Raw genomic sequence first — 12181 nt, 5'->3', positions numbered from 1 at the left:
CCGCATTATCTGCTGCAGACACTTTGGTACGTGCTTATTTATTATTGTGGTGTCTTCAATTTCAGATATACCTGCTCTGAAACATCACAACCCTTGTACGTTTTTTCTCTCTAATTGGGCAGTTTTTGACAGAAGGAGCATGTGGGATTTATTTAGCAGGGTGATCCCATTCCCTGTTTACACATAACACTGCCTGTAATGGCAATCTGAGCAATTTTCCAGTATAAGAAATAAAAAAAGTACATTGTTTACAAAAGATTTATTTTTCAAATTAGTGATGTTGTTTTGAACTTCCTATTCAATAAATAATCCTGGAAAAGTAGAGGTTTCCACAAAAATATTATTCAGCACAACTGTTTTCCCCATTAATAGGCATTATGTTTCTTGAGTATCAAATCAGCATATTAGAATGATTTCTGAAGAATCATGTGACACTGAAATCTAGAATAATGATACTGAAAATTCAGCTTTGCCATCAAAAATAAAAAAATAAAAACAAATTAGCACCATCAAAATTAGCGTATTAACGTAGGTGTTTAATGTTTCCAGTTTAATGGCATTAAAAATATTTAATGCAGGGACAGAGCTAGAGTTGGCCACCCCACTCACTCACAACTGCTGCTACAGTCTCTTTTTTCTTGACAAGAAGTGTGTTTATTTAGTTGCGGAACGCTTTCATGACCACATCAAATAGGAGACTTTTCAGATGTGCGTCACGTTCAGCAACGGCAGCTCTTAAAGTAATAGCAGCCAAATAACCTAATAACCCAGCAGCTGTGTTGTCTATTAATTAAAGAACGTAAGAAATAATAGGAAATCAATAACTTTTGTAGCTTCAAGGATTCATCTATATTTAATTTAGCATTTAGCGTTTGATAACTTTATTCAATTTCTGTATATTTCCTACTTGCTGAAGGCCAGAGGTAAATAACAGGTTTATGTGAAGATTGTTTTAAGCTCACTTAAATTATTTTTTAGAAATATTTTTTACATTTTCTCTCAATTAGAGTGTAATGTTGAATGGCTATAGTCAATGTTTAAATATTAGAAAAAAAAGAACAATTTCCTAGAGACATCAGTAATATTGGTATTAGTGATACTCACCTTCAGTCATAAAAAAAATATTAGTGCTGTCAAAAGATTAATTGTGATTAATCACATCCAAAATAGTTCCAAAAAAGTGTTTTTTTTTTTTTTTTTTTTTTTGTTTTTTTACAGAATATGTGTATACTATAAGTAATACACATACATACAATATATATTTTGAGAATATTTAAATGTATTCATATGTATATATTTATATTCATATAACTGATATGATATATACATATTTTTCTTAAATATATACACACATGTGTGTGTATGTATATATTGAATGTATGTTTACATATATTATGTAAACAACAACTTTTATTTTGGATGCGATTAATCATGATTAACATGATGCTTGACAGCACTTTTTAACAAATATTAAATATATACTGTCTTTATGTTGTTATTACATTAATTTGAAGTTTAAATGCAAAATTATTGCAATGTAAAAGTATATTTAATGTTAAATGTTAAAATTTAAATGTTAATTTTAATTGGGATTAATCGAAAAAAAAAAAGTGATTAATTAGGGTTTTTTTATTTGAAGTTTAAATGTGAAATTATTGCAATGTAAAAGTATATTTAATGTTAAATGTTAAAATTTAAATGTTAATTTTAATTGGGATTAATCGAAAAAAAAAAAAAAAAAGTGATTAATTAGGGTTTTTTTATTTGAAGTTTAAATGTGAAATTATTGCAATGTAAAAGTATATTTAATGTTAAATGTTAAAATTTAAATGTTAATTTTAATTGGGATTAATCGAAAAAAAAAGTGATTAATTAGGGTTTTTTTATTTGAAGTTTAAATGTGAAATTATTGCAATGTAAAAGTATATTTAATGTTAAATGTTAAAATTTAAATGTTAATTTTAATTGGGATTAATCGAAAAAAAAAGTGATTAATTAGGGGTTTTTTTAATTGCTTGACAGCACTAATTCAAATAGTATTTGTTTGTAGAACAGTATTTTTAATCGAATAAATGCATAATTACGACCTCAGTTCTTCCAAGGGAACCTATGCAGGTGAACAAACTCAGTATTAAGCTGGGCTCTTACTCTTACTCTTCAGTGCAAGAAACTTTATATGATAATGACCTTTAAAAATGGCATTTATTTATAAAATTAATTCCAGTGGGACTTATAAAAGTAATTTGCACTTTGTATTGCTGAATTTAATTATCATCAAAGCTCATTTCAAGCTCAAAGCATGAAGAAAATTTGGAGCAGTGTTAATTTTATAATATAATATTACCTCTTAATATGTTACACATCTGACGTGTGCAAGTGCAGACACAATGATTCAGACTTCTCTTTAGAAATCACTCAGAATGAAACAAAATGGTGTTAAATTTTTATTTTTATTTCACTTAGTCATTTATATTTATGTGTAGACATTATAAATACAACTAACTTGTAATTTCCACAACTATTAGATGCTGTCAATATGTGAATATCACACGTTTTAGTGTCTCTCCACATTTTAGTGTACTGTATGTGTGCTAGAACCGCACTCTAAGTACGAATACTAATGAATAGTAATGAGATCAGGTTGGATTTAGAAAGGAAGAGAGAAAAAAAGTGTTACAAGGTAGAGAGAAAGTGAGAAAAAGAGAGAGAATGAAAGAGCAATACGAGAGCAGAGCAGAAGTTAATTGACTTGAGTCAAAGACAAAAGGTCTAGTATTCAGCACTCTAATAATATCACTGCTTGCTGAAGCATCTGAATACTAGACGGATAAAGGGAGAGATGGAGAGCGTTAGGAGGTTCAGTGAACACCTACACACTTAACTCAGAGCTCATCAGAAATACCGTGGTCACCTGGAGGACTCCTCACAGCCTCTTTCCCTGCATCTCCATCTGCCTCAATCGCAAACACGGCCCGACGGCCGCCGTCTCCCCACGATCGGGTCCGGTAAAGTGGGAGGTGGGCAGCAGTGAAGCTCAATGAGCTGAGGGTCTGCCGCTGTGTTACTCAGTGTTTACAAGCTTGCTCGGTCTGCTACGGATTTTTTTTTTTAAAGGAGAAGAAGAAGCGCTTCACTTCTATCAAGCATCAAATCAAGTGAGACGAGGCAGCTGGGATGCTCTGCATTATAATATCACTCAAAGGAATGGGGAACATTAAAAGGCTCTCAGCACTCATATTGCGGTGAGTGGCTATGAGCAACGATGGGGACTCGTTCAATTACTGGCACAACCACAGGATTCGCTTTGCAGCGCTGCACCTGTACCTTTCCATACCTACTGCATTCTTTGTGCTGCATTATTATTTCGCATAAACACACAAGCTTATAGCGTGTTAAAGGGACGATTTGCATAAATATGAAAATTGTCATCACTTACTCACTCTCATGTCATTCCAAATGTGTATGGTGTTATTTTTCAAAGTCTTCCGGCATAATTTTAATGACAAACAGCACTGGATCTCAGGGCCACATATAAATGAAACCAGAGATGCTGCAATGATAAATGAATCAATGAATAGTGACTTACTTTTTAGTGCACTGCTTAAACATAGCTATCATGTAATAGAAGACTAGATGATATAGCAAAAAGACTTTTATAGTCTTTTTTGCAACTTTTATGGTCTTTTTAGCAACTCACTCAGCAATAAACAAACTTTATGGGTTTAATTCCCAAGGAGTGCATGAATTGATAAAATGTACAGTACCATTCAAAAGTCTGGCCTCTATTTTTTTTTTTAACAGAAGTATCTTACAGTATGCTCACAAAGACTGCATTTATTTGCTCAAAATACAGAAAAAAAAACAAAAAAAACAAAACAAAAGTTTTTTAAAATGTAATTTATTCCTGTGATGCAAAGCAGAATTTTCAACATCATTACTCCAGTCTTCGGTGTCACATGATCCTTTAGAAATCATTCAGTCATTAATATTTCTGTAGAAACCATGATGCATTTTTCCCCAGAGTTCTTTCATGAATAGAAAAAAGTATTTAATTTAAATCCAAATCTTTTGTAGCATTATGTCTTTGCTGTCACTTTTTGAACACGTTCACGCATTTCTGCGGAAATTAAAAATATTATGTATATGCAGTGTGTGTCGGTAGTTGACAAATAGGCAGTAAAAATGTTTGGTTTTTTTTTTTCATTTTTGAAGAAGAAATGCATATATTTTTGTAGTGTGAAGTCTGATCTTTGAGAAAATATAAAGAGTTCCTAACTTCTAAATTCTTTTTTTTTTTTTTTTTTTTTTTTTTTTTGTTTTGTTTTATATCTAACTGTACCATAAATTTGTCCAATGGTGTGACATAGCAAAAATAAATAAATAAATAAATACTTCCAATTTCAAGATAAACTTTGACAACAAGACAAACTTTGCTGTCGTCCATTCAAAACTGCTGAAAATTATACCATTTTAAAATGAGTGATATTTAAATCTCCCATATTGCAATACTCAACTGTTTTTAAAGTTATTTTGAGATAAAAACAAATCTGTGGTTCATTTATGTGCGTCCCACCAGAGGACATTACGTCACACCATAGAACATTACGTGACACTAAAAGACAGAAATGATAGTTATTAAAGTATTTCTATTTAATTTTGAACATGTCAAAGGAGAAAGAAAATTTAAGTGTGATAAAAAAAATATAACAATGTGTTTTTTTAAACAAAATTCTGTCTCTTAGTCAATCAGTATGTTACAAAAACTCTTCTAGTCCCCCGCTGCATGTGCGACACAGCTAAACATGATTGATATTCAAACTATACTCACTGAGATGTGAATGTTTTTTTTAAAGTATATGGCTACTCTTTCTAAGGCATCATTCTGATTCTGTTTACATTCTGCATTGTTCTCTTAGGATCTCCTTCCTTCTGGTGGACCCCTGTTAATTTTCTGTCTACTGTATATTTCCATATTTCCACTAATTTCTCTCCCTCAGTTCTTTCTGTACTTTCTGTAAGTATCTGTACAAAGTATCACATTTTATACTTATTTTCATGACACTTTATAACAGTACTTCAGTTTTCTGCAAAAACATCATAATTTAAATAATTATTTAATGAAAATAAAGAAAATAATTTAATGTAATTATTGCATTTAAGAACATTGAAAATAAACAAAAAATAATACAAAGGAGTTAAACAAATCTTATTTAATTATTTAAAATGCTTCTTAAATATACCTTGTCCGCTGGTGTGACATCTTTGTCCTATGGTGTGACAGTACATTAGGAGGACATTATCTGTCACACCATAGGACATTTCAGCTTTTTTGTGTCAACTAATGACCCTCCTATTCTGAACTAACCTGTCATTAGTGATTAGCAAGACATATATTTGCATAATTTTCCACGATTATGTAGTTTAAATACAGTTTTTAATTAAAAATATAATTTTGGGGTGTCACACCAAAGGACGACAAACGTAACACTTTTGTAGTGGTTCCAAAAAAGTAAAATATTTTAACAATTCTGATACAAAAATTTACCATGTGCACACAGGGGACTAAAAAAAAGAAAGGATATGGTGTCACACCAGAGGACATGGTTTTCAAAAACAAAATTTATCAAGTTTCTACACTTTCAGAAATACATGGATGAAAAAAATGACTGCCATTTACTAAAATAGACACTTGTACAATTATGCCAAAGGTATTTATTAACATTTTTAGGCTTTTTTTAATTTATAAAAGTTGTAATTTATTAAACCATGAGACTGTCACACCAAAGGACAATTTGGACATTTGGTTCAAAAATCGAATGACACTGCACCTTTTATAACAACAGGTCTATGCAGGACAAAGAAATGTTTAACAATTTACTGCATTTTAAACAATGACAATATTAATTATATTCATTTCTATCTTGTGGGACAGTGAAAATGCCATGTCACGTCAACAACCCATGTATAATGCATGTAAACACAATAAAGTGTCTGCCAAATGCATAAAAAGTTAAAGCTAGTCGTCACTATGAAATGTCTATATGTTGAAAACAGCTACATAAACACTGCAAAACTCTTCTGTTGCATTCCGCTGAAAAATAACAGCATACTGTACAGGTTTGGCTCAACATACAGGTGAGTACAGTAAATAATGAACCCTTCTGGGTGAACTACTCCGTTAGGACTCATATGCCTATGTCACAGGCTACGGCATAGCAATATCCGTCCCTTAGGAGGTTGGAACGCTGTAAGGAAGCCTCTCTATATGCTGCCCTTCAGTTGTACAAGGCCAGAGCTCAGGGCTGGCAGGGTATTTTTACTCCACTGCTTACGAGTGCAAAACCCTCCCGACGTGTACAAAAATGCCTGGCAAAGTTCAAGCGATTATATAGGGAGGAGAGCAGGAGATCGGTCTCACCGCGTTAGGCGCTTATTCTGCATTGAAACAGCAGGTAAATTATAGATCCTTGTGGCCGGCGACTTAAATATTTATGAGGGTAAGACAACAACAATGGGTTGACGGCATAGGATCGCCGTGAACGTTTCATCTCCGAACATCAGGTGAGCCGAATACAGGAAGGAGAAAGGGTAAAGCTGCCATGCTACTGTGTAATTGTGCTATTATACCTCAGCAGCAAGCCTACAGTGAAACCCCGCTGTGCCTTTGTGCCTTCTAAGTACACAGTTTATTCAATGGGGTATTTTCTGTGAATCAGTGTGAAAATGGGTTCACCGTCAGTAGAAAACATGGGATTAGCACTTTTATAAGGGCCCCTGGAATCTGCACCGTGCCTCTTTTGTGCAGAGAGGAGGAGAACAACACAACCAGGGCAAGAGATTTGATTTGTCACAGTGAATACCTCCAAAACACACACACACACACACGCACGCACAAAGAAACAAACACCGTGTCTGCGGGGTTCAGAGAGAATGATTCCATTGTTATAAAGTTAACAGCACTGTGAAATGAAATTGATGCAGCACTAGCAGGCAAAACGCCACGTTCAGGGTATTTAAATGAACCTGGCGTTTATGAGTAACAGAAGGCCATGAATGGAGTGAATTTTAATCAGCCGAGCGCGAGCGTGCCACACATTTGTCTCGGGCGTGTGTAAAGTTAACTACATCTGTCTGCATTCGGCAGTGATGACAAGCCTTGGGTTCTCCCCGTCTGTAAATAATGCATGCTGCATGGTGTGATATCTAAACGCTCGTTTCTCCCTCGCACCTGGATGGGGCCGAGCGGTAAAACGCGGCGAAAGGTTGCAGAGGCTAATCGTCCGCGCCACTACATTAATTACCCCGCAGCAGAGCTTGTGCACGGGGGCCTGGTCACTGCTAGAGCTGGATTTCTGCTGTAATTCTCAATTAGGGAGGAACTCGAGGCGCGTCTGCACACACATACGCATTGTGTTCCCACAATGCAAATTGTCGGGCCAGTTTTCCCAGCAGGGAAAGACAAAGGGTAAGAGGAACATAATAACATTCTGCCCTTTTCCAATCCCTCTCCTCCCACTGTTTTAGTCTCTTTCTCTCTCTCCCGCTCTACTGCCTCAGCTCTTGCACTCAGACGATGGTGATTAGAGCTTCACAGACTTTTATTCTTTAGATGCTGGCATGAAGAAAGAGCATGATGCATGAGACAAATAGGAATATCAGAGCGACAATGGCAATTTAATTCTATGCATATCACGTTAGCAACATCCAATCTACACAATCGCCCAGAACCCCTGTGCAATCAACACAAGAGCTGATTATAACACCTGTTCACACTGCCATGCATCTGCCAATAGAGGCAGTGTGGCCATATGTACTGTATATATATTCAGCGTAAGGAGGATCTGTTCCCAGAGCACAGTGGTGTCTCAAAAGGGGCATCACTGAGTGGAAATGGATGCTCACATCACAGCTCAGCGGGGAGATGGGCTGACTTAGCAGCGACTGTGAGGAAATCAATATCGGCGTTGAAATAACCCCGTTGATATGCATATTCATGAAAGCTAAAGCGAGGGGCAATATTCTACTCAGGCGCTGGTGTTCACTCAGTGTCTGACTTTATAAGAGTCCACTGACGTGGCACCGCTTCAATCAGGTACTCATTCAGGTTAATACATAGGATGAGGTTTTTATTGTCTTATCGCACCTGGACAAAACAAAACACAGTAAAGATAAACGAAAAACAATGCAAACTAACATGACAAAACAAAGCAAAGCAGTAAAAAAAAAAAAAAAGAAAGAAAGAAAAAAATAGTTTCAATCACGTATTCAGTTTAACGCCACAGGATGATGTTTTTACTGCCTTAACGCACCTGGACAAAATAAAGCAAGACAAAAACAATACAAACTAAACAAAACAAAGCAAAGCAAAAGAAACTAAACTATATCAAAACAAAACAAAACAAAACAATACGAAACAAAAAACAGCTCCATTACTCATTCTGTTTACATAGAACAATGTTTTCAAAGCCTTATCGCACCTGGACGAAACAAAACAAAACAAAACAAAAAACTAAACTAAACTAAACAAAAAACAGCTCCAATCATGTACTCATTCAGTTTAATACACAGAACGATGTTTTTACACCCTTATCGCACCTGGACACAACAAAACAAAACAAGAAACAAAACAGCTCCAATTAGGTACTCATTTAGTCAAATACACAGAATTATATTTTTACTGCCTTATCGCACCTGGACACAACAAAACAAAATAAAGTAAAAGCACAGTCAAGCAAAACAAAAAACAATGCAAACGAAACTAAAAACAAAGCAAAGCAACAAACTAAACTATGTCAAAACAAATACCGGCTCCAATCAGGTACTTATTAGGTTTAACACCATAGGATGATGCCTTATTGCATCTGGACAAAACAAAACAGAAAACAAAAGCACAGTCAAGCAAAACAAAACAAAGCAAACCATTACAAAAACAAACAAACAAACAGAAAACAGCTTCAATCCGGCGCTCATTCAGTTTAAAAGCATTGGACGATGTTTTTACTGCCTTGGACAAAACAAAACAAAAAAAAAGCAAAACAAAGCAAAGCAACAAACCAAACTATGAGAAAACAACAACAACAACAACAACAAAAGGTATTGTTGGAGTCTGAGACAAAGAAAAGTATAAGCAATCAAATGATGTGTTTAAGAATTAAATTAAATAATTAATTTATTATTTTAAGCATTTTATAACATACATAATATAATGTAATTTTGTATAATGTAATTTGCATTTTATTTATAATGTAATATAATAATAATAAACCTTAAGTGAAAATTAAGTAATTATAGACCGTATGCAATATATGATGTGAAGATTTCTTTGCTACTCTTCCATAACTTAACAAATTACAAAACAATCTACTTAATGATATAAAAAAGAAACACAATACATGCTGTTTAATAATAATAATAATAATAATAATAATAATAATAATAATAATAATAATAATAAAGTTATAACAAAAGTGAGTGTCGTTTAATTTTGTAAATGTTTTACGCTTCCCAACAGTGTTGAATGTTCTGTTTCATACTTTGTTCTAATCTCTTCATCACAAAAGTCGCAAGTAAAACATGCTCAGTGTCAAAGTCATTCTTACGGATCATTCAATACACTAGATATGCCCAACTTGTCTCGTTTTCATTTTCCTCTCAACATTATCAACAGGTTGACTCTTTCGCTTGAACCAAACCCTCTGATGTGCAGAGAAAGCCGGGAGAGCAAGTTCTTCTAATTACAAAGATGGATTTCTCTGAGTGGCTCTTTATTTCCTACTGTAGCACAAAAGTCCATCATATCATAAGAGTGACTGTGGGAGCACTCTCACACTCTCACAATTATATTGTCATTATTCTTCCTCCTCTCCTTTCCTCTGCGTCTGAGCCACGCTGAACAAATGTTCTACAGCACAAAGCTTTTCTTCTGGACTAAAATATCACTGCACCAGGAAAGGGAGCCAGATGGCACTGCACCAGCGCTGGGATAAGCAGAGCTTTCTTAGTCTGCCTTTCATACCCATACATCTGAGAGTGCGTGTGCAAGAGTATATGAGATTTACAGCTGCTCTACGCAGCGGCGGGAGTAATGAACGAAATTTACTGTTACAGAGCGGCGGCGACGATGCACACAACGCTCCGCCGTAATTCTACATTCGCGACACTAGATTCAGAGTGGGAGATGTGTCGAATCTGCATTGAGATTAAGCCGACGACGGCCACCGAAAGCTCATTCTACTTTTCGAGAAACAATCTGTTGCTGCATTCACAGTTACGCCACCCAAACGTTCCCTCAGTATTAGCCTTTCAGCTGGAGGCGGGAGGCAGATGAGCAGCATTGGCGCTTGATCCCAAGCCAAGAGCTTCAATATTTCATCTCCAATCATTTTTGATTCTTTTGAAAGGAGGAGGCTGCTGTCAAGAAATCTCTGTTCCCCCAACTGACAGAGATGACACGGGCAGGCTTGAGAAGCAAGCAGTGAAAGAGAGGATGAAATTTCACTTCCACATTTAAAAGCTTTGAAAGATGCTTCCTTTCAGGAGCCGAGCGCTTTAATTAAATTACACTGTACGGCTGCATCGTTCATCGTATTACTTTGTATTTATAATCCTGCTTAACTCGCAGACGAATTGAAAAACAATCTTCAAACTGCTCGTCGAGTAATTAGGAAAAATAATATTTTACTAATGCTGATTTTGTTTTAAAATTCCCCTTCGCACTGCCCTAGATACAGTACGGCGGGTTTACAGCAGAGTCTGTGCAGAAATAGAGGCAGTTTTGTGGGAGGATTATTTCGAGGGCAAGACCGGAAAAGTACGGTTAGACTAAATCCCAGGCCGTGAATGTGAGTACAGATTAATTTGATCCCTATCCATCTGTTAGGAATTTAGTTATGGTCACGGATGAGAGCCGAACTCACTTTCTCCATCTGCAACTTTCCTCATAAACAGGAAGTACAGAACATGAAGTCATTTCGCAACACTTTTCCAGAAGGATTACTGCTTGGCCAGCATCACAAGAGTGTTGCACTGCGATTAGTGGGGAATCCTTACAGTCATTACAACTGCCATTTGATCTATCTAAACTAAAAAAAAAAAAACATCTGAATTAACTGGCCTTGTCACTGAATCAACCTAAATACATGATTTGATTTAAATCTCATTCTTATCAGGTATAAACAGACAACAGTTGCAGGTTACTGATTGGTTTTACTATAGTATTCACGGTATTAACTACACTCATCTGTGTGACATGTAAAGTGTTACCGCAGTACTGAAAAGTTTCCAGAAGCACATGATGAGACACACATTGGTAAGGGAGACGTACCAAGTTTTTGTTGCCATTCTTGCAGAGGGGACCTCGGAAAACTCCCTTGATGTTTCGAAAGTGTCCATTGCTGAGGTGTGTGGAGCTGATGACAATGTAGTAACACGCCATGGGGGACCCGAAGCTTCCATGCACAGAGTCTAGCCGAGAGAGAGAGCGAAACAAGTCCACCCCAACAAGCCTTTTCTTTTGTTTCTCAGTCTCAGATGAAAGGCACAAGCTCACTTTCCCTCAGTCAGGAACGGAGCGAGCGTGTTCCCTCATCCTCTCGGATCCTCAAACATCAGTCGTTTCTCATCGCTCTGTCTGTTACAGTCACTTTGTGGGTTTTTTCTGACGTGCCTCCGCTTCTAATAGTAGCCTCCAGCAGCGCGTTATCCCGCTCTCTCCTCTTGCGTACGAGTAAGGCAGAGCTGCTCTTTCCTCTTCCTCAGTCTCGGCTCTCTGCGCTGGGCTGAAGTGTGTCTGGGCTGAGTCTCCTGCTCGTTGCGCAAGTGATACGCGCTGGTGAGAGAGCTCCGTTGGGTCTGGCAAAGGAAAGCATGGTGTTATAGCGCGCCGTGCGTTGCCGGTTCAATGAGCGGGGCCAATGGCGAACAAGCCCCTGGTCTGATGGTGAGGACTGGGATGAGAATTGCATCTGTCACATGCTGCTCTTCCAGATCCACTGAGTCAGCCTCTACTCTCTCTAGCCAACCAGGATTCAGCATCTTTTTCTCTCACACACCCCCTCTCTCTCCCTCATTAGTCCTCTCGCTCTCTCTCTCTCTCGCTCGTGAGTGCGTTCGTTCTGAGGAAGGAGCTGAGGCAGCAGTCAGGAGCAGGTAAAGCAAGGCTGAGGCGCTGAGAGAGACGCTT

General features: G+C 36.6%; 1 protein-coding gene across 1 annotated transcript in view; it reads right to left on the bottom strand.

The window, feature by feature from the left end:
* The window catches only part of znf804a (zinc finger protein 804A), a 76642-nt gene extending 64678 nt beyond the window's left edge, over window positions 1–11964 (bottom strand). Inside the window, 1 exon segment of the mRNA XM_051119398.1 lies at window positions 11324–11964. Within this exon segment, the coding sequence (XP_050975355.1) occupies window positions 11324–11434 (111 nt within the window). The 5' untranslated portion in view covers window positions 11435–11964.
* Window positions 11965–12181: the final 217 nt, after the last annotated feature.

The sequence above is a fragment of the Labeo rohita genome, chromosome 9 (genome assembly GCF_022985175.1).
Source record: "Labeo rohita strain BAU-BD-2019 chromosome 9, IGBB_LRoh.1.0, whole genome shotgun sequence".
Taxonomy (NCBI): domain Eukaryota; kingdom Metazoa; phylum Chordata; class Actinopteri; order Cypriniformes; family Cyprinidae; genus Labeo; species Labeo rohita.
This window is presented reverse-complemented; position numbering and strand designations above follow the sequence as displayed.